The sequence below is a fragment of the Musca autumnalis genome, unplaced genomic scaffold, assembly GCF_047663935.1.
Source record: "Musca autumnalis isolate F117 unplaced genomic scaffold, ASM4766393v1 scaffold_1, whole genome shotgun sequence".
Classification (NCBI taxonomy): domain Eukaryota; kingdom Metazoa; phylum Arthropoda; class Insecta; order Diptera; family Muscidae; genus Musca; species Musca autumnalis.
Window position 1 is genome coordinate 65,729,961 of NW_027411644.1, and position 23,462 is coordinate 65,753,422.

A 23,462-nucleotide genomic window follows, 5' to 3' on the forward strand; every position below is an offset into this window, starting at 1 on the left:
TGGACCCTTTCCAGAGTAAAGTGTGCTTCTATAGACCCTTTCCCGAGGAAAGAGTGCCCCTATTGACCCTTTCCAGAGGAAAGTGTGCTTCTATAGACCTTTTCCCGAGGAAAGAGTGCCCCTATTGACCCTTTATAGAGGAAAGAGTGCTACTATTGACCCTTTCCAGAGGAAAGAGTGCCACTATAGACCCTTTCCAGAGGAAAGAGTGCTACTATTGACCCTTTCCAGAGGAAGGAGTGCTTCTATAGTCCCTTTCCAGAGTAAAGGGTACTCCTATAGTCCCTTTCCAGAGGAAAGGGTGCTTCTATATTCCCTTTCCAGAGGAAAGTGTGCTTCTATAGTCCCTTTCCAGAGGAAAGTGTGTTTCTGTAGTCCATTTCCAGAGGAAAGGTGCTTCTTTATTCCCTTTCCAGAGGAAAGGTTGTTTCTATAGTCCCTTTCCAGAGGAAAGGGTGCTTCTATAGTCCCTTTCCAGAGGAAAGGGTGCTTCTATAGTCCCTTTCCAGAGGAAAGGGTGCTTATATAGTCCCTTTCCAGAGGAATGGGTGCTTCTATAGTTCCTTTCCAGTGGAAACGGTGCTTCTATAGTTCCTTTCCAGAGGAAAGGGTGCTTCTATAGTCCCTTTCCAGAGGAAAGGGTGCTTCTATAGTCCCTTTGCAGAGGAAAGGGTGCTTCTATAGTCCCTTTCCAGAGGAAAGGGTGCTTCTATATAGTCCCTTTCCAGAGCAAAGGGTGCTTCTATATAGTCCCTTTCCAGAGGAAAGGGTGCTTCTATAGTCCCTTTCCAGAGGGAAGGGTGCTTCTATAGTCCCTTTCTAGAGGAAAGGGTGCTTCTATAGTCCCTTTCCAGAGGAAAGGGTGCTTCTATAGTCTCTTTCCAGAGGAAAGGGTGCTTCTATAGTCCCTTTCCAGAGGAAAGGGTGCTTCTATAGTCCCTTTCCAGAGGAAAGGGTGCTTCTATAGTCCCTTTCCAGAGGAAAGGGTACTTCTATAGTCCCTTTCCAGAGGAAAGGGTGCTTCTATAGTCCCTTTCCAGAGGAAAGGGTGCTTCTATAGTCCCTTTCCAGAGGAAAGGGTGCTTCTATAGTCCTTTCAAGAGGAGAAATGGTGCTTCTATAGTCCTTTCAAGAGGAGAAAGAGTGCCTCTATGGAAAATTGCTTCTGAAACCGAATGCGTCTTTTTTTCTATAAAATGTATCCAAACCTTCCAAAGAACATTATTTATTTACTTTGTAAAGAGTCTATAGAATCACATTTTTTGTAAAATTAAACGGAATACGTCAAAATATAGTGAATGAGTATGTTTACTTTGGAAGAATTGCACATTTTTGTCTATTTTCTTCCTGTTGCCATTAAAACTAGTTGTTAGTCCTGCTTATGGGTACTTTACACGATATGTATTTTACATATGGGTTGTCACTTTATATATACAAAATGTATACGCAAAGTGACAATTCATATGTAAAATACATATCGTGTAAAGTACCCATTAGCATGCATTTTATATCATCCAATACTAAATACTTGATGTGTGGCCAGGTCCTTTATATGACTGTTATTAAAATGCTTACAACTGTCACAACGGTTTAAAGTTGCCACTATTGCTGTTTTTAAATAAAAAATCGGTATCTCAAGTAGAAAACAAACAAATCGAAAAAAATTACGCTGTAGTTATTACATTTTATTATTAATTTTTATTCTCCACCTTCATAGCCATAATTTATGTAATCAACATTCCCTATTACGCCTCTATTGTCTGCTTTTTTGTGGGACAAAGCAAAAAAACGCTAATTTTAGCACGAAAAAAACGTCATCACAAAAATACCCATCCAAACAACAAATGATTGGACGTCACGTTCAATTGCAATATTGGTATAATTAGCAAATTATTTGATAGATTTCTTGGCACTTTTTTTAGATGTTTTTTTTTTGGTTTTGTATTAAAAAATAGATTAATACGTATTTTTTTGCTTTGCGGCGCTTGATTTTTTTCTTTTCTTATCAATGAAAAATTCCTGTTGTTTATGTTGTGAATATCGTCGAGAGGGCAAAAGAGGTGAGGGTGAACGGAAACAGCCTGCCTGACTGCCGCCCCTCTTTTGGTGATAATCACTGACGTGCCGCCGACAACGGCATCACCACAAACTGCAATGACCAACCAAACACAGCAGCACTTTTTATACCAGAGGGAATCGCTTTATTTTTTTCTGTTTTGCGTTGTATACCACGCTGTACGTGGTACAATTGCAATTCCGGCGTCTTTGTTATAACCACATAGGGCACACAGGCTAATGTCATTTTGTGTTTTTAATAATAATTACATATGGTAATCGTTTAATTGAAATGAAAAGCTTAAATTACGTTCTATAATGGAATGGATTCCATCTTTTGTTTTTTTTTTATTATTTAATGCGAAATTGAAACAATAAGAGGTGTATCTAGGGGGAGGCGTATCATTTTTATTTCGAATTTGAACGGGATTTCCTAAAAAGCCAGTAAATCTCTAAGGACTTGATGTTATCATTAACCCGAACCTAGGCATTGCCACTTAAACATCTTTAGCGACATTCAATGGTGACACAAAACCAACTTTGTTCAATATTTTGCTACTGTATCCATTTTTTGCTATTAATTTGCAATTTCGCATGATTTTGCCGAAAAAACCTCACCGTTAAATGAAAACATTTTGAGACCAATGATAAATGTGTTGTCGCTCTTTTTGCCATTTTTAAGTAATATTAATGTCTTTTTAAAGTAAAGAATAATATATTTTAGCCGTTATAACGGTTGGAATAGATATTAATATTAATTGTTTTAAATTAAATACAATAGACTACTGGGGTCAAATATTGGTCAATCGGCCAAAAAATCTCTATACAATTTTTTTACAGATTTATTTGTTTGAAAACAAAGAAGTGAATATTCCATTAACCCAATTTTCTTAATAATTTCAATAAAATTCTATAAAAAGAACTTTAAAATTTGAGTACATGTTTCATCAATTCTCTCAAAACACACTAATACCTCTAGGGCTACCGTCAGCTCATTACCGTTATAAACAAAACAAAGAAAGACAGGTATGACAGACACAATAAAGGGGACATCTGAGAGTTGTGTGATCTCACTTTTCTTACAAAGACATGTTCAGTTGTCCAAAAATATAAAAGTATTTGGTCACATATAATAAAAGAGCTGTTCCTTTACTTTTAAAAGATTTAAAAAGTGGTAAAAGTATAAAAATTTCTCCTTTTGAACATTATACTGTAGTATACAGCCTTAAGGTCGAAAGACTGGGCATATGAAAATTGAAATAAATAAATAAAAATAAAAATTTTGTGAACTGCTCTCATATCAATTGTATTCTTACGTCAAATAAACGAACACTTTTCGAGTAAAAAGTGGTAAAACTTGAAAATTCTTGAACGTAAAGGAACAGAGCTAAAGTGTTTGGTTGAAACTTGATGTGTTGCTAGGTAGCTCTATATCTGGTTATACAAGTTGCGAAAACTGTAACAACTGATTAGGTTTGCCAAATATTTACAATTTACGCCATTGACAGTTTTTCCATACCAGAGACAAAACATAACTTCTGGGAATTCTCTATAGAAGCACCATTTGCTCCGGGAATTCTCTATAGAAGTACCATTTCCTCTGGGAAGAGTCTGGGTCTATAGAATCACCATTTGCTCTGAGAATTCTCTATAGAAGTACCATTTCCTCTGGGAAGAGTCTGGGTCTATAGAAGCACACTTTCCTTTGGAAAGTGTTTATAGAAGGACACTTTCCTTTGGAAAGGGTTTATAGAAGGACACTTTCCTTTGGAAAGGGTTTATAGAAGCACACTTTCCTTTGGAAAGGGTTTATAGAAGCACCCTTTCCTTTGGAAATGGTATATAGAAGCACGCTTTCCTTTGGAAAGGGTCTATAGAAGCACCCTTTCCTTTGGAAAGGGTCTACAGAAGCACCCTTTCCTTTAGAAAGGGTCTATAGAAGCACGATTTCCTTTGTAAAGGGTCTATAGAAGCGACCTTTCCTTTGGAAAGGGTCTACAGAAGCACCCTTTCCTTTAGAAAGGGTCTATAGAAGCACCCTTTCCTTTAGAAAGGGTCTATAGAAGCACCCTTTCCTTTAGAAAGGGTCTATAGAAGCACCATTTCCTTTAGAAAGAGTCTAACGAAAAACACTTTCCTTTGGAAAGGGTCTATAGAAGCACCCTTTCATTTTTAGAGGGTCTATAGAAGCACCCTTTCATTTGGAAAGGGCCTATATAAGCACCCTTTCATTTGGAAAGGGCCTATATAAGCACCCTTTCCTTTGGAAAGGGTTTTTAGAAGCACCCTTTCTTTTGGAAAGGGTCTATAGAAGCACCCTTTCTTTTGGAAAGGGTCTATAGAAGCACACTTTCCTTTGGAAATGGTCTAAAGAAGCACGCTTTCCTTTGGAAAGGGTCTATAGAAGCACGCTTTCCTTTGGAAAGGGTCTAAAGAAGCACGCTTTCCTTTGGAAAGGTCTATAGAAGCATATTTTCCTTTGGAAAGGGTCTAAAGAAGCACGCTTTCCTTTGGAAAGGGTCTATAGAAGCACCCTTTCCTTTAGAAAGAGTCTAACGAAAAACACTTTCCTTTGGAAAGGGTATATAGAAGCACCCTTTCCTTTGGAAAGGGTCTATAGAAGCACGCTTTCCTTTGGAAAGGGTCTATAGAAGCACCCTTTCCTTTGGAAAGGGTCTATAGAAGCACCCTTTCATTTTTAAAGGGTCTATAGAAGCACCCTTTCATTTGGAAAGGGTGTATAGAAGCACATTTTCCTTTGGAAAGGCTCTATAGACGCATACTTTCCTCTGGAAAGGCAATGTAGAAGCATCCGTTCCTTTTTAAATTTTCTATAGAAGCACGCTTTCCTTTGGAAAGGGTCTATAGAAGCACCCTCTCCTTTGGAAAGGGTCCATAGAAGCACACTTTCCTTTGGAAAGGGTCTATAGAAGCACACTCTCCTTTGGAAAGTGTCTATAGAAGCACCCTTTCCTTTGGAAAGGGTCTATAGAAGCACACTCTCCTTTGGAAAGTGTCTATAGAAGCACCCTTTCCTTTGGAAAGGGTCTACAGAAGCACCCTTTCCTCTGGAAAGGCTCTGTAGAAGCATCTGTTCCTCTTTAAATGTTCTATAGAAGCACCCTTTCCTTTTGAAGGAGTCTATAGAAGCATTCTTTCCTTTCGAAAGGGTCTATTAAAGCACCCTTTCCTTTGGAAAGGGTCCATAGAAGCACACTTTCCTTTGGAAAGGGTCTATAGAAGCACGCTTTCCTTTGGAAAGGGTCTATAGAAGCAGCCTTTCCTTTGTAAAGGGTCTATAGAAGCACCCTTTCCTCTGGAAAGGCTCTGTAGAAGCATCTGTTCCTCTTTAAATGTTCTATAGAACAACCTTTCCTTTGGAAAGGGTCTATAGAAGCATTATTTCCTTTGGAAAGGGTTTATAGAAGCACCCTTTCCTTTGGAAAGGGTCTATAGAAGCACGCTTTGTAAATGGTCTATAGAAGCATTCTTTCCTTTGGAAATGGTTTATAGAAGCTACATTTGTTTTGGAAAGGGTCTATAGAAGGACGCTGTCCTTTGGAAAGGCTCTATAGAAGCGCACTCTTCTTTGGAAAGTGTCTATAGAAGCACCCTTTCCTTTGGAAAGGGTCTATAGAAGCAGCCTTTTCTTTGGAAAGGGTCTATAGAAGCACCCTTTCCTCTGGAAAGGCTCTGTAGAAGCATCTGTTCCTCTTTAAATGTTCTATAGAACAACCTTTCCTTTGGAAAGGGTCTATAGAAGCGCACCCTTTCCTTTGTAAAGGGTCTATAGAAGGACGCTTTCCTTTGGAAAGGGTCTATAGAAGCACCCTTTCCTTTGTAAAGGGTCTATAGAAGCATTCTTTCGTTTGGAAAGGGTCTATAGAAGCACCCTTTCCTTTGGAAAGGGCTCATAGAAGCACGCTTTCCTTTGGAAAGGCTCTATAGAAGCACCCTTTCCTTTGTAAAGGGTTTATAGAAGCATTCTTTCCTTTGGAAAGAGTCTATAGAAGCACCCTTTCCTTTTGAAAGAGTCTAACGAAGTCCTCTGGAAAGGGTCTAAAGAAGCTTCCTGTCCTTTGGAAAGAGTCTATAGAAGCACCCTTTCCTTTTGAAAGAGTCTAACGAAGTCCTCTGGAAAGGGTCTAAAGAAGCTTCCTGTCCTTTGGAAAGGGTCTATAGAACAGCCTTTCCTTTGGAAAGGGTCTATAGAAGCACCCTTTCCTTTGGAAATGGTCTATTGAAGCTACCATTGTTTTGGAAAGGGTCTATAGAAGCACGCCTTCCTTTGGAAAGTGTCTATAGAAGCACCCCTTTCTTTGCAAATTGTCTATAGAAGCTCCCCTTCCTTTGGAAAGGGTCTATAGAAGCACCCTTTCCTTTGGAAAAAGGGTCTACAGAAGCACCCTTTCCTCTGGAAAGGCTCTGTAGAAGCATCTGTTCCTCTTTAAATGTTCTATTGAAGCACCCTTTCCTTTTGAAGGAGTCTATAGAAGCATTCTTTCCTTTCGAAAGGGTCTATTAAAGCACCCTTTCCTTTGGAAAGGGTCCATAGAAGCACACTTTCCTTTGGAAAGGGTCTATAGAAGCACGCTTTCCTTTGGAAAGGGTCTATAGAAGCAGCCTTTCCTTTGTAAAGGGTCTATAGAAGCACCCTTTCCTCTGGAAAGGCTCTGTAGAAGCATCTGTTCCTCTTTAAATGTTCTATAGAACAACCTTTCCTTTGGAAAGGGTCTATAGAAGCATTATTTCCTTTGGAAAGGGTTTATAGAAGCACCCTTTCCTTTGGAAAGGGTCTATAGAAGCACGCTTTGTAAATGGTCTATAGAAGCATTCTTTCCTTTGGAAATGGTTTATAGAAGCTACATTTGTTTTGGAAAGGGTCTATAGAAGGACGCTGTCCTTTGGAAAGGCTCTATAGAAGCGCACTCTTCTTTGGAAAGTGTCTATAGAAGCACCCTTTCCTTTGGAAAGGGTCTATAGAAGCAGCCTTTTCTTTGGAAAGGGTCTATAGAAGCACCCTTTCCTCTGGAAAGGCTCTGTAGAAGCATCTGTTCCTCTTTAAATGTTCTATAGAACAACCTTTCCTTTGGAAAGGGTCTATAGAAGCGCACCCTTTCCTTTGTAAAGGGTCTATAGAAGGACGCTTTCCTTTGGAAAGGGTCTATAGAAGCACCCTTTCCTTTGTAAAGGGTCTATAGAAGCATTCTTTCGTTTGGAAAGGGTCTATAGAAGCACCCTTTCCTTTGGAAAGGGCTCATAGAAGCACGCTTTCCTTTGGAAAGGGTCTATAGAAGCACCCTTTCCTTTGTAAAGGGTTTATAGAAGCATTCTTTCCTTTGGAAAGAGTCTATAGAAGCACCCTTTCCTTTTGAAAGAGTCTAACGAAGTCCTCTGGAAAGGGTCTAAAGAAGCTTCCTGTCCTTTGGAAAGAGTCTATAGAAGCACCCTTTCCTTTTGAAAGAGTCTAACGAAGTCCTCTGGAAAGGGTCTAAAGAAGCTTCCTGTCCTTTGGAAAGGGTCTATAGAACAGCCTTTCCTTTGGAAAGGGTCTATAGAAGCACCCTTTCCTTTGGAAATGGTCTATTGAAGCTACCATTGTTTTGGAAAGGGTCTATAGAAGCACGCCTTCCTTTGGAAAGTGTCTATAGAAGCACCCCTTTCTTTGCAAATTGTCTATAGAAGCTCCCCTTCCTTTGGAAAGGGTCTATAGAAGCACCCTTTCCTTTGGAAAAAGGGTCTATAGAAGCACCCTTTCCTTTGGAAATGGTCTGTAGAAGTTACCTTTGTTTTGGAAAGGGGCTATAGAAGCTCCCTTACCTTTGGAAAGGGTCTGTAGAAGCATCCTTTCCCCTGTAAAGGTTCTATAGAAGCACGCTTTCCTCTGGAAAAGGTCCAAAGAAGTACCATTTTATCTGGAAAGGGTCCAAAGGAGTACCCTTTCCTCTGGAAAGGATCCAAAGAACTACGCTTTCCTCTGGAAAGTACCCAAAGAAGAACCTTAAGCTCTGGGAAGGGTCCAAAGAAGTACCCTCCCTCTGGGAAGGGTCTGTAGAAGCATCCGTTCCTCTTTAAATGTTCTATAGATGCACGCTTTCCTCTGTAAAGGTTCTATAGGAACACTATTTCCTCTGGAAAAGGTCCACAGAAGTACCTTTTCATCTGGAAAGGGTCCAAAGAAGTACCCTTTCCTCTGGAAAAGGTCCAAAGAAGTACGCTTTCCTGTGGAAAGTACCCAAACAAGAACCTTAAGCTCTGGGAAGGGTCCAAAGAAGTACCCTTCCTCTGGAAAGAGTCCAAAGAAGTACCCTTCCTCTGGGAAGGGTCTGTAGAAGCATCCTTTCCCCTGTAAAGGTTCTATAGAAGCACGCTTTCCTCTGGAAAAGGTCCAAAGAAGTACCATTTCATCTGGAAAGGGTCCAAAGAAGTACCCTTTCCTCTGGAAAAGGTCCAAAGAAGTACGCTTTCCTGTGGAAAGTACCCAAACAAGAACCTTAAGCTCTGGGAAGGGTCCAAAGAAGTACCCTTCCTCTGGAAAGGGTCTGTAGAAGCATCCTTTCCTCTGTAAAGGTTCTATAGAAGCACGCTTTCCTCTGGAAAGGGTCCAAAGAAGTACCATTTCATATGGAAAGGGTCCAAAGAAGTGCCATTTCATCTGGAAAGGGTCCAAAGAAGTATCCTTTCCTCGTTAAAAGGGTCTGTAGAAGCGTCCTTTCTTGTAAAAGGGTCTGTAGAAGCGTCCTTTCTTCTGTAAAAGGGTCTATAGAAGCGTCCTTTCTTCTGTAAAAGGGTCTATAGAAGCACCCTTTCCTCGGAAAAGGGTCTATATAGAAGCACCCTTTCCTCTGGACACATTTATAGTTTTAAAGTGAATAGTTATAATAGTTAATTTCCACATTTCCTTTGTCCATATTTATATTAGGCAATTTTCCTTGCGGCAATTGTCAGTTTGATGGAGAGAGATTTGAGGTATATGGTAACCCTTTGCCTCCAAACACCCTCTCTCATCGACAAACTGACAATTGCCGCAAGGAAAATGGCCTAATGTAAATTGGGACTTTTTGATTTCTTTTTGCATTTTCCTATTTTTTGAAGGGATAGTCTTTCCGTAATATTTGCAACACTGAAACATTGAGACATCAGGAAAAACCGTTATTTTATTGAGAATATCATTTAATCCTCTCACAGCTGTGTTGTATTGTTTGACAAGTAAAGACACCTGGCCACTCATTAAATTTAGTTGTGTTCTTTCGAGAGTTATGAAAAAAAAACATATCGGTAGCTATTATTACATCAATTGATTGCTTATAATTTTCTTAACACCTTTACACAAGCAATAGTTGAAATTAAATTTTCCTCCCCCCTCATCTCCTTCTCCCTTATTTATGGCCTGTTCCCGTACTTTATAAAGTGGGAAAAGTCGTAAAAGTTGTAAAAGTCGTAAACGATTTTCATACAAATTTTGTGTACGGGAACGCAAAATGTGTAAAAGTGGTAAAAATTGTAAAAACTTTTTAGTTCTGGAACAGAGCTTTAATAATATAAATTTCTACATCTCAATGTTAAATAATATTGTGTGAGGTAAGGGAATTTGACGTTTAAAAAATTGTACCGAGATGAAAAAAAAAAACAATTGAAACTAAGCACTCGCGCGCACACACAACGTAAATCTGGGTCAAAGTTGATAATATGCCACGCTAAGTCTGACTCACAACACATTCAGCGTTTTATGGTGTGTGGTGTCTGGTGGATATTACGTATGGTCGGACGACTTCCATTCGATGATGATCATTCAGTCAATAGAAAATTGTTGATGTGGAAAAATTACAAAAACAAAAATGCATAGTAAAATAATTAGCTGTATTTGAGACATTGCATTGGTTGAAAGGCAAACCAAGATATTCTATTTAGTAAATGAACAACGTTATAAAAAAAAGTAAATAAAAAATATTAATCATCTTTAGCGGTATTTATCAGTCTCTTATTTAAAGATTATCATCATAATTTATAATGATTCAAGCTTGCTTCTCTTATATTATTAAAATGTATTTTGTGGTTCTTCTTCTTAAAAATTACACATTTTGCTTTAAAATTGAGTATCAATTGTAGCAAATCGATAACTAGAATATGGGAGTGACAATTTGACAGCATCATAATGAGAATAAGATAATCGATAACAGCTGTTGATGGAGATAGATTCATTATAGGCAGATTCAGTGTCACAATATCAAAAAATAAATAACCGTAAACCATGGTAAAATAATTATAATAATAATTATAATTATACTACTTTATTGTACCATGCATAAAACATTAAAGATGTTGACAAACATTCGGACGAGTCCCAATCGATTCTCGACTATTAATTCAGTACATTATGTTAAGATGGGTATTTTTTGGGATAACGTTTTTTCGTGCTAAAATTGGCGGTATTTTATATATTGCTTTGTCCTACAAAAAAGGCACGCAATAGGGAATGTTGATTACCTAAATTATAGCTGTGAAGGTGGGAAACAAAAATTAAAAAAAAATAATAATAATAACTACAGCGTATTTTTCGATTTGTTTATTTTATTACTTTAGAAGATGATTTTTCTACTTAAATCACCAATGGTGGCAACACTAAACCGCTGTGACAGTTATAAGCTGTGTTCCTTTACTTACCTGAGGTTAACATTTTTACCATTTGTTACCATTTTTAACCTACAAAGCGTTCCTTAACCCCCAAAAAGTGGTAAAACTGGCATCAATTTTTAAGAGAGTGAGAGAGGAGAGATTACACTAGCCTTTCTCTTCTAAAACAGGCTACCAGACAAATTTCTGCAGGTAAAAAGAACTGATTTTTCGGTTTTTGTTTGACGATTATTTCACAATGAAGAAAAAATGAACGAAAAACAGAAGAGAAAGTCGAACGCGAACAAAACAAAATTCAAAGCTGTGAAATAAAAGAAGAAAATTGATTGATTTTTTATGTTTATTTTGACATTGCTACCAGAAATACAATTTTTCCGTTCCTTAACTTTTCTGGTAAAATGTTCATGAGAGAGAAATTTTGATCAATTTTGACACTTTTCTCTTTTACCACTTTTACCATTAGAAAAGTAAAGGAACAAAGCTACAATCAACGCCGTTATTTTCATTTATCTCTTCTCATGTGCATTTTTATAACTGTCATATAAAGCGGCCTGGCCACATATCAAGTTTTTATTATTAGGATGCATAAACTTTGGGAAATGTAATATGTTTTTCCTTTCAAAGACTTTTCTCAATCAATACCGCCGCTATTCTCTTCCACTTTCCCTTTTATACATACATATGTATATTAAGAGGTTTAGTTCTCCAAACTCCCTTTTAATCTAAAAGGTTTTATAAAACATGTGTCATTTAAGTTGTCAATAATATCTATCAAATTGATGACATGTTTGCCTCAAATACTTGTTTCAGGTGCAAGCTTAAAGTGAATTTTGGGTAGCCGCCATTTTATACTAAAAATGCGTTTTTTAATCGCCGCAATGTTTGCATTTCAAATGTTTGTGACAGCAAATTAGTAATGCCAACATTAAAACGTGTGAAAATCACTCCAATGCGTTAAATGTCATTAGCCCATGTTTATATTATAGTCATTTGCAGGGTTAACCTTCTTAATGAGGATTTATTTGACTTATAGGAATTGACATTTGAAACCCAGTGGGTTTGTTAAATCCTATTATATATAAACGTACTATTAGGCCATGTTTATATTAAAGCCTTTTGCAGGGTTAACCTTCTTTATAAGGATTTGTTTGACGTATATGTAATGGAATTGACATTTAAAACCCAGTGGGTGTGTTAAATCCGGTTATATATAAACGTACTATTAGTGACTTTAATTTTATCAATAAAACGCATTTTTTCTATAGTACAGCTTATAGTTCGTTTACATATAACCGGATTTAATAAATTTCATTGCGGATATGTCAAATAAATGCTCATAAAGAAGGTTAACACGGCAAAAAGCCATAACATAAACAGGCTATCAGCAATGTAAAATCTTTCATGGATTTTCAATCATTTTTTCCACCCTCTGCACTTTCTTAATCTTTTTGCTGCTACAATAAAAATTCTTAAATCCAAAAATCTTTCAATTGTTTTTGTGTTGTTTAGTATGTCAACAATTTGTGGAGGCAGGTGGATAAACTTTGAAAAGCCATTCAAGTAGAGGATGTTTCTTTTTCGTCTTTGTGTGCTTACATAGTATTCCCTTAATACATTTACACACGCATGTATTTTGAATCGAAATTGTAACATCTGTAACGACAGCCGGTAACGAAAACATCAATATTGTTGTCCTTATTGTGTTATGTTTCAACTTCAGCTGCAATGAAACTGAGGTATTCTTTTTTTTTTTTTTTTTTTTTTTTTTTTTGCTACAAATACACACACGTGTTATATAAACACAAAAACACACACATTTTTTATAAAGTCAGTCAACAGTATCTCAAAATAAAAAAGAAAAGAGCAGGTGTTTTGTTCATTCGTTTTTTTAATATATTAGTACGTGCTTCAAAAGTAAGTAAACCCAAACGACGCTCGGCAAACATAAATATTCGCATTAACAATGGCTGAATCTAAAATGTATATCAATCATCTAGATAAAGATATAAACAAATTTTGTCAACAAAACAAAATTTTATAAAATTAAAAGCTATAGAAGTGAATGGAATTTGTTTTGATAAATGGAAAAATAGGTTGGCAAAATAAAAAAGTTAACAAATTTTGTTTATAAAATATTTTCTCTCAAAAAATGTTTCAGATTAAAAATTGCCTAACTCATATTGGAACGATCCTTTGTAAATATTTTATTAAGTATTATTAAACTATAACAGTGAAGTCCCATGTAAACGTATTTAATAAACCCTTCATATAAATCTTCTTTTAGTTGTAAGATGCAAATCTGAATTGAATTTAAAAGTTAAATCTAAAATGCAACAAATTCAAAATATTTTATTTACATACTACTATGTATTTTTAAACAACACAGCGAGAATCTCATAAGTAGTACTTAAGTACAATAGAATTGAAAAAAATCGCTCATCACACAAAGTCCATTCTAATGCTTGGTTTACATTTACGAAATCCGCTCGATTTCAACTGTCAATTCTATTGGTTAAACGTCAAATGAAATCCAATGGATTCCAGTTGAGATTTCGTTTGACGTTTGAGCAATGGAATTGGTAGATTTCGCAAATGTAAACCTGGCATAATGTGTTACATTGTAACCATCTTATAACTTTGCTCCGAGTAATAATAAAAGTGTTACTTGAAATTCAACTCTTCGGTCTTTTTTATTTAATGTACAGTCTGAAATGTAGAACTTTTATAAAGTCAAATTTTATAGAATATTTAATACAGTGCATCATCTTTCAAACGTCCTTATGTTACAGTGAAATGGTAAAGATTTTTCTAATAAAAAAACGTTTTTTAGGAAAGTTGGCTACATTGCTACGACATATGACATATAGGAAACGAGCAACACTAGCAAAACAGTGGGAGAAAATACCGCTATTTCATTGAGAATATCATTTAATCCTCTCACAGGTGTTTTTTGTTGTTGTTTGACAAATAAAGACACCTGGCCACACATCTAGACGTTATGTGTTCTGTTGAGAGACATAAAGAAACGGCAGCATGATGGTAGTTAAACGCATTAAAAATCAATTAAACACAATAAAAACTAGACGAAAAGTTCTACCGATAGCAACAGTGTTGCAACTTTTATTTGAAATTTTCATTCATAATTTTGCGTTTTAATGTTACCGATTTTTGTCGGTAACTCAAAAATTGAGTTAGAGAATCCCACTACAGCATGGCTGTAGATTTAGTGGCGGATATTTGAATATTCCTCGCGTGGAAAAAGTCAAATTAAAATTCAGCCTTTTACAAATGGCATCAGGGAAGGTGCCTGACGCCAAGATCGAACAATCATCCGCATACGTTACGATCTAAATGCCGTCTAGAAGAGGTAGAGATTAAACAGTTTCGGAGATATCATCCCACCTTGGGGAACTCCCTGTTTCACTTTACAGGGCTTGGACTTCCAGACATATTGATTTATTATCCAACGTTTCAAACTTGGCCGGAGGCTTAACTGCTCTATCTCCTCAAACAGCGTGGAGTGCCTGACAGTGTCAAAGGCTTTTGATAAGTCATACGTGTGGAGATGGCGTGCAGCGCTGTTGTCGTGCTGTGCCGCTTACGGAAACCATGTTGATGATCGGCAAATTAATAGATATTTTTGACGCTTAGGAGAAGTAAAGCCTCGATGGTTGTTGTAGCAGCATGGGAATCTACGTAGAAGCATAGGTTTGATGCTGAGTCCTTTTCGATTCACCTTTACTGCAATCCTTGCTCGGCTTCAGTAGCAGGACCACCCTGTCATTTTCCAGACTTCGGAAACGATGTGCTTGACTAGCGACAAGTTGAAAACTTTATTGAGATACTCGACTCCCGGCTCATCGAGCTGTTTCAGCATTATCATGGAGATTTCATCAGGGCTCAACGCTTTGGATCCTCATTTTGGATCATCCATTGTAAATTGGCAGGAAGAGATCTAATGCCACGTAGTACTCTTCTCTTTGTCTTGTCACTCTCGTGGTGCTCCGCAAACTGTCGATTGAAATAACTTGCGCAACTCTTTTTGTCAGTCAACGTAACGTCGCCAAACGTGACTAAGGTCTTATCTTCCTACTTTCCAGTGTTCAAGAGTGACTTAGGTTAGGTTAGGTTAGAGGATGTGCAGCCACTAAATGTGACTGCGCCACTCGGAGACCTTATGGTCCATTGTGATCATCCTTTAGAAAAGGTGGAGAGAGATAAAAATAGATAAGAGAGATAGAATAGAATTAATAGGATGAATAGATAAATAGGAATAAAAAGTATTAAAAGAACTAGGAAACAGATAAGAAAACGAGGTAGGCAGAATAATCGAAAAGACAAAAAACGTTACGCGTTTAGGTTGCGCTGTCCCAGCCACTTTAGATTCTTAACGATGTTGCAGATTACAGTAGGTTCCACAGTTGAGTAGAAGGTTAGAGACGGCGGAAAACGAACACCCACTAGTCTGTGTCGTCTACGAGCCAGAGCTGGACAACGACACAGGAGGTGTTCGATCGACTCCGACTCCTCCTCATCCTCACAGAGTCTGCAGTAGTCATTAACATCCCTATCCCATTTAATGGTAAAGGCCCTGACATAGCAGTGTCCAGTGATGACTCCCGTCGTTACCTTCACTTCCGCTTTGCTCAGGTTCAACAACGAATTCGTTCTTTTGGCTGACAGAGACGGCCATATGGATCTTGCCACAATGCACCTAGGTTCATTGCGCCACAATTCACTGGCTCTTTCGTCAGAGAACGCTTCGACTTTTTGGAAAAAGTGACAGATGGGTGGTTTGATAGAGTCAGTGATAGCTAGATCAGCGGACTGTGATCCTCGTCTAGCTAATTCATCTGCTTTTTCATTACCCTGGTAGTCACGATGTCCAGGTACCCAACATAGCCGAAAGCCGTTAGTTAGCGCATCCAGAGCTGCTCTACACTTGAGGACGACGTCGGATTTGATGTTACAGGATTTGATGGCTTTAAGAGCCGCTTGACTATCCACATAGATAGTCACCGGTTCAAAGATTTCTGCATCCAGATCTTTAATCAATTCCGCCGCCTTCCAAATCGCGAAGATTTCAGCCTGGAACACACTACAGTTGCTGTCTAGCCTGTATGTGCGTTCAAGTGATAGACTTTCACAGTAGACACCGGCACCGGTACCTTCCTCCATCTTGGAGCCGTCTGTATATATAGCCAGACCGCCCAGAGGGGGGTTACTGCGGTTCCAGTCGTCTCTACTAGGTATAATGACTTCTATATCGTCAAATCTTAAGACTGGTGATATATAGTCACTTATTTTGCCACAATGGTTCACAAAAATACCTGATTCATTCAGGATACACCCATGCCCATAGGTACGACCACGCCAAAGACCCTGTTCATGAAGCCGCAGGGCACTCCTGGTTGCCTGACACTTAATGCTGATACTCAATGGTCTTAAGTTCAGCATTGCGTTCAGTGCAGCCTGTGGCGTGCTCCTGGTAGCTCCAGTAATAAGAGTTGCGGCGGCCCTTAGTACCTTATCGAGCTTAGTGGATGTTGACTTTTGAAACAATGAGTGCCACCAAACGAGAGAACCATAGGATAGGATGGGTCTAACCACTGTATTATACAGCCAGTGTATAATCGAAGGAGTTAGTCCCCAGCTTTTCCCAATGGAGTTCTTACATGAATAAAGTGCAATCATTCCCTTCTTCGCCCGCTCCTCAGCATTCCTATCCCATCGCAATTGACAGTCAAGGATTGTGCCAAGGTACTTTGCTTCGGGGGAGAGTTGGAGCTGCACCCCATCCAGTGTTGGTGGAACAAAGGCGCCGAGCTTACGCTTCCTTGTGAACATTACCAGTTCCGTCTTCGTTGGGTTAACCCCAAGGCCATTAGCCTTGGCCCAGCGTGATAGAGTTGATAGTGCTCCTTGCATAAGCTCCGAAATGGTTGACGGAAATTTACCGGAAATCAGCAGTACCACGTCATCGGCATAAGCAACAACTTTGATACCTTGATTGTCCAGCTCCATCAAAATATTGTTTATAACAAGGAGCCACAGTAATGGCGAGAGCACACCTCCTTGAGGGGTGCCTCTAGTCACTGTTTTCCTTATTTTTATCTCCCCAATGCTAGAATTTATAATCCTGCTTTGAAGCATATTATTAATCCAGCACGTTAGGGGTTCAGGTGCATTAACTTTCTTCAGTGAGAGATTAATGGACTCAAGTTTTACATTGTTAAAAGCTCCTTCTATGTCTAGAAAGGCAGCCAAGGTAAAGTTTGAGTCTTCCATGTTTTTCTCAATGAAGCCGACCACCTCATGCAAGGCAGACTCAACAGATTTACCTTTAACATAGGCGTGCTGTGAGTTGCTTATAGAGACGGTGTCTACCTGACTCCTTATCTCCAGGTCGATCAGTCTTTCGAGTGTCTTAAGGAGAAAGGATGATAAACTTATGGGTCTGTAGTCTTTAGGTGCAGAGTGACTAGGTTTTCCCGCTTTGGGAATGTAAGTTACCTTTACCTCCTTCCACAGCCCCGGTATAAAAGAGAAAGTCAAGCACGCCCTAAAAATCTCCTCCAGGATTTGGTATAAGGTCGGTGATGCAAATTGTAGCATCGCCGGCGTTATGCCATCCGGCCCAGGAGACTTATAAGGCTTAAAAGTGCTGACCGCCCACTTAATTCTACTTCTGTTGACCACCCTGTCAATGAGTACCAAATCCAAAGGCTCCTGAACTCGGAAGTCGTCACGCTCGTTGTTGACAGTATCCTCATCCTTGCAGCCTGGGAAGTGGGTCTCCGCAAGGAGATCAAGAGTCTCAGTGGCGGAGTCTGTCCACGCACCATCTTGTTTCTTGATACTTCCAATGGATTTGGGGTCCTTGGAGAGTAGTCGTCGAAACCTAGCTGCGTCGTTAACTCCTTCTACCGACTCACAGAAGTTAACCCAAGATGTTTTCTTTGCCCGCTTGATTTCACTCTTATATTTATTGAAACTCACTTTATAGGAGTCCCAATCAATATCGAGTTTAGTCTCATGCGCCCTGTTATACAGTCGTCTAGTGTTTTTCCTAAGTTCGCCAAGCTCCTTGCTCCACCCCAGGATATGTTAGTGGACAGGACTCCTTATGGCAACGAAGAAGAACATCAGTGAGATTTTTAACGGTTCCATTGAGGTCATCAACTGTTTCCGTACTAATATTAGGAGTTAGTTGCGAGTTCGTTAGTTCCGTATATTTGTCCCAGTTTGTCCTTCGTGGGTTCCTATAAGGAATTTGGCGACCTCTGTCCAGAGAGACATCAAAGAATATCTGCATATGGTCCGAAAAGGAACATTCTTTAGATACCCTCCAATTCCTCAGGACAGAGTCATCTAAATTAGAAAGGGTTAGGTCAATGACCTCTTCCCTGTTCCTAATTTTAAACGTTGGATCACTACCCCTATTACATATCCGTAAATTATAAGATAAAATAAAATCGAATATGGACTCACCCCTCTTGTTGGTGTCCTTGCTGCCCCACTGGAAATGGTGAGCGTTTGCGTCGCAACCCAGGATTACGTTACAGGTACCCATCATCTCGTCAAGCAGACGTCGGACACACTGGTTGGGTGGGTCTGGGGCCTCAAAAGGCATATATATAGATGACAGCAGCGTGGCCTTGCTTCCTCCATGCTCCATCCTGACCGTGCATATGTCACCGTTACTGTAATTAGATAGAAAGATTAGATTTAAACTCTTTTTACCTACTATACAAGTCCTTACCTTGTCCCCCTCGGACGCGGCAAAGACGTCGAAGTTGGCATTGTTTAGTCCAGAAACCTTATTTTTATAGATATAAGGCTCCTGGACTAAGACAATGTCTACTTCAGAGTTCGTGAGGGACAAGAGCAGTTCAGCGGCAGCGGCCTTGCAATGGTGCAGATTAATCTGCAGTATGCGCAGCCTTTGCCGCTTCCCTGCCCTTACTGTTTTTCGCGAGGTGGGCTCAGTCGAAACCGAACCCATCCTGAACCGAAATTCAGCTTTCCCTCACGTTCTCTTAAGTATAACTCCCCAGGGGGGTCGACCGCCACTCTGGCCACTAAGCCTCCCAACTCGCTACAGGGGACTAGACTAATAACAGTCCAGCCTGTTGTAACAAGATTGGGATTCTGCAACCTCAGCATTCTCAGCAGGATTTCCTTGCTTACCGTAGGTGGGGGAATCCACGCTGAGAGTACCTTTCTAGACGGGATATCCGATAGGGAGACCGCCGCCAGATCAGCTCCTTCCCACAGAGCACCAAGACCACTCACTGTCTGAACGAGAAAGTCTCTCGACCTCTCATTCATGCAGTTTATGACCTTGACACCCTTACGCAAGAAGGCGCTGCCAAGCTGACGGTCTTCCGGATCTTCCGGTCCAGAAACTATCGCAGCCCGAAGACCAGTTTCAAATAGCAACCAGTGACTGTCGCTGATTTTTCCATTTGGATCAGCTCTGTCGATGATTGCTATTTGCAGGCCATCGTCTGTCACAGCAGTTGGTCTACCGTATGGCTTATTGCGCCTTTGACCGCGTACCTTGGATTTAACTTTTCCAGAAGAGGCGGAGACCTTCTCCGTACTCAGTTGCTTCTCTTTGGTCACACGCCCAGCGGCCACTGCATACGAGGTTGATGGTTCGATCAGCTGAGAAGTCATCGTCTTCTTGGCTGAAGGCTGCGGACCCTCAGAGGAGCGCACACGCTTCACAGATTTACTCTGCGAGGCGCTGTTCTCCCCACCCGAAGACGATATTTCCTTAGCTGATCCAGCCCTCTCCCTGTTGAGACCAGCATCTTCGATTGCGGCACCCTTGCCTTTTGGAGCAGAATCGGGCTTTGAGGCAGAGTCCTTTACCGCTCGATCACCACTAGGGGTGACTGTTGGCTTAGGGGTGCTCTCAATAGCCTTTTTCTTTACCTCTCGGTTCGGGATAGGCTTCGAAGAAGAAGATTTTGGCGCAGCACATTTACCGGAGGTAGCAGGCTTTGCCTTCTCTACTACGTCTTCCGGGAGGAAGATCCTCTCCACCGGGAATTCGCGATGAAATTCACGAGGGTACATTCTTTCGAACTTCCTCATAAACTTCAACTTGCCCTTGATGAGGTGGACCTCCCTCTCCGAATGCAAGTTTGCATCTTTCCCTACAAACCTGCGGAGATAGGATACGGCACGCTTGTAGTGTCTCGCATCCGATGCTTTGCGGGCCGAGGCAAACTTTGAGCAGCTGTCCGCTTTCGGGTCATCTACCGATTCCCCGTCGTCGGACATCATTTCCGTCGCCTCCTGCCTTTCAAGCTTTTTGTCGGCATGTGCCGACACAGGACCAGTCGGAATACGACTTGCCTCCGGTTGAGTCACCAGGCTCATACCCCCTTCGTCAGGGCTGCAACGATCTACCCGTGTAGACTTGGCCGGGATCACCGTGGTGTCCAGCTCGTCGTCAGTCAGAGTAAGATTGTGCAGCAGTTCCTCCGGGAGCATGTCCTCAGTGGTTTCTTCCGGCACAAGCCTTTCCAGCTGGTCGAGGAGTTCCCTACTCTGTCTCTCTAAACTGTCATCGATAGTTTTTTTGAGATACGTCCTAGGGTCGTCCCCGCCCACACTTGCAGTCCTGTCTGCCTTGGACTGGCTTTCACCAGCCCTGGTCAAATCATGATCCTTACGAAAAACCGAGTCGTCAACTTTGGGGTTAGAAACTGATGCACTTGTAGCAGGTACAGCTGTAGGTGCCAAGGCATCCACACCTAAAACAGCCGGATCACAATCATTTGATCTCGACGACACATGGCTTGTGGTCACACCAACACTTGCCGCCGGTACTGGGTTATTAACTCCCTGCACCGTAACTTTAGTCCTTCTTTTTCTTCTACCCATGTTAGTTAATTATTTAAGGGGACTACCCCGATCCAGTTTTTGGTCCACGGGGGGTCCAAAGACCCCCAGAGTCCCCACAATGTGCGGAAACGGCCCCGTCTTGGTTGCCCTAGGACGATTTCGTTTTCGCACATTGCAGTGACCCCCTTCCCATCCGCCACCCGGGAAGACGCGCCTGGTAGGAGAACGGCAAACTCCCCCAGGAAGAGTGACTTAACCGTTGCCCATAATTCACTTATATCGGCTCCAATGTTGCAACTCTTCAGATGATTTAACCACTTGCTCCGCTTATGCTCGCCGACCTGCCTGTTAACTTCCAGTGTCAGCTTCCTGACTCTGGGTTCTTTGGGGTTGGCTCGACGAAGCTCATCACGCTCATTTGCTAGTTCCGTCGCCTCTGCTGGGAAGTTTGCTCTTACTTCGGGTATCCGAACAGCAGGTATATGGCGAGCGGCTTATGCTGTGATGTATCGAAACGTCCTTTCCGCTACCCGAACATCAAAAGGATTGGGCAGTTCTCTGAAGCGGAGATTAGAGTGAACTGTCTGAAATTCGGCCGGTGTGCTGATGGAGACGATTATGGGGAGATGGTCTGACCCAAGAGAAACAATAGGTTTCTGGTAGGGGCGTCCTCATTGACCGTCCAAAATGTAGAGCTATCAATCTGCTCAGCCAGCACTATACCCCTCCGGTCGTTTCCGAGGACCGAATGCCATAACTAATGATGAGCATTAAAGTCCCCCAAAACCAGACGGTTATGACCTTTCAAAAGCGGGCTAATGTTAGACCTACAACTTGAAGTACAGCTATTTATCGGCGGAATGTATACGTTCAGCAACTCTATCTCGGCAGTTCCACCCCTGACTGCTATATGGGGGATATATTCCATGTAAGGGTCATTAGAGCCAGGTTCAATACAGATAGGTCTGTATTGAACGTACTGGTGCAATAGGAAAGCTAATCCATCACTTCCACTTCTGGTGCGATCCTTCCTCAATACGTTGTAAATAACGTTATGATAGTTGCAGTTCTTATTGAACTTGGTTTCCTGCACCGCCGCGACCATCATAGTCTTCATGGTAATTAGGAAATCGGAAATTTTGTCACAGTTATTCTAGCTTTTGGACCGCAATCAGTTTTATGTAGGTCATAATAATATAAGACCAAAACTTAAAACTCGACGCCTGACGTGTGCGTACAAAAATACAAAAACAAAATACATGTATTTCAAATTGAAAACAAAAACAAATACATGTATTTTGTTTTTGTATTTTTGTACGCACACGTCAGGCGTCGAGTTTTAAGTTTTGGTCTTAAACTACGTTTTTTCGGTTAATAGTTGACAACACTTTTAATGTTGAAATATGCGTTTTAATTTTACCGACAAAAATCGGTAAAATTAAAACGCAAAATTATGAATGAAAAGTTCAAATAAAAGTTGACAACACTCTTGCTATTGGTAGAACTTTACGACTGTTTTTCATTCGTCGTTTACTTACCGAAAAACATCGGTTATTAGCGAAATTAGAAGCATTTTAATTTTACCGACAATTGTCGGTAACTCAAAAAATGAGTTAGAGAATCGCACTGCAGGACAGTTCCTCTTTATCTATAACATAAACATATTGAATATTTGTAATTGTTTTTATTTAACATTTAACACTCTTCCACTCTTAATAAATGAGGCTAGCTTAAACAAAATAACTCGCTTTTGCTTCCGTATTTAATTTACCCTCTATTGTGTACAACGTCGTATATGGGCTGTATATTTCTGCAAAATATTGAATAAAATACCAAATTTGTATTTATAAAATAAAACGTGTTTGAGAATACCAAACCATTTTTTTTTGTTCCATATTTGACCAAATGGCAAAGCTTTAGTTAGTTAGTGTGGTATTACTTAATAGTTGTTTAATAAGTAGGCGTCAAATCCGGTGAATATGTGTGTGAGTATAAGTGTGCAACGTTGTTGTCATCCATAGTCTGGATTATGTTTAAATTGCAAAGTGGAGTGGAACATTGTAACATTTTCTTATTAAATAATTATCAAAATCAAACCCCCCCCCCCAACTCTGATTAAAATATACATTCTGACATTGTGTTTACATGTGGCAAATTTTGTGTTTTTATCAAGAATTTGTTTACCAAGACCCCCGAACCATCAACAAAAGATTTCATTTCTGTTGATTTCAATAACAACAAATTCTGTTGGCGTTTATATTTTTTTAGACGTTAACTTCCGTTCCTGGAAAGAAGAGGAAAAATACTACCCCCAAACAATGTTGTCAACTGCTTGTTATCGCATGTAAATAATTTAACCTTCTTTTGTTTTTTTTAATGACCTCTTTGAGAGCAAAAGAAAGAGAACAAAGAGTATATTTTTGACATGACTACGATGAGACATGAAATAACGATGATGCTTTGTATTAATTAACCGTTAACCGGAAAAAAGTAAAAATAACCCATGAAAAGTAATTTGCTAAAAGGTCTTCTTCATACACACAAGCCACTCATGAACTTCATGACGGCGGCGACCGCATTCATTAGTTGAACACTTTTAATTTAAATGATGGATGATGTTTTTGGGTTTGTCATGTGTAACTCATTTTACAAAGAAGTTTTTAAATAATTATGAATAAGAATGCGGATAACACATTTTCATATAGAAAATGTAGCAGAAAGGGTCTATAGAAGCCCGCTTTCTTTCAGAAAGGGTATATAGAAGCCTGCTTTCTTTTAGAAAGGAGAAGCTGCCTTTCTTTCAGAAAGGGTCTAAAGAAGCAGACTTTCTTTAAGAAAGCGTTTATAGAAGCCCGCTTTTTCAGAAGGGGTCTATTGAAGCCCGCTTTCTTTCAGAAAGGTTCTATAGAAGC

General features: G+C 40.0%; 3 protein-coding genes across 12 annotated transcripts in view; 2 read left to right on the forward strand and 1 right to left on the reverse strand.

Moving 5' to 3' along the window:
• The window catches only part of LOC141400236 (WD repeat-containing protein 3), a 143,248-nt gene that overhangs the window by 80,621 nt on the left and 39,165 nt on the right, over window positions 1–23,462 (forward strand). The gene's annotated exons all lie outside the window — the stretch shown is intronic.
• Window positions 1–23,462, forward strand: part of l(3)05822 (SH3 domain-containing lethal (3) 05822) — a 50,797-nt gene that overhangs the window by 6,902 nt on the left and 20,433 nt on the right. The gene's annotated exons all lie outside the window — the stretch shown is intronic.
• Window positions 13,770–20,716, reverse strand: LOC141400278 (uncharacterized). Its single transcript, XM_073979681.1, has 3 exons — window positions 18,452–20,716; window positions 18,181–18,392; window positions 13,770–14,885 (listed from the first exon to the last, which is right to left on the reverse strand). The coding sequence occupies exon 1, from the start codon at window positions 20,587–20,589 to the stop codon at window positions 18,652–18,654; it is 1,938 nt and encodes a 645-aa protein (XP_073835782.1). The 5' UTR covers window positions 20,590–20,716; the 3' UTR covers window positions 13,770–14,885; window positions 18,181–18,392; window positions 18,452–18,651.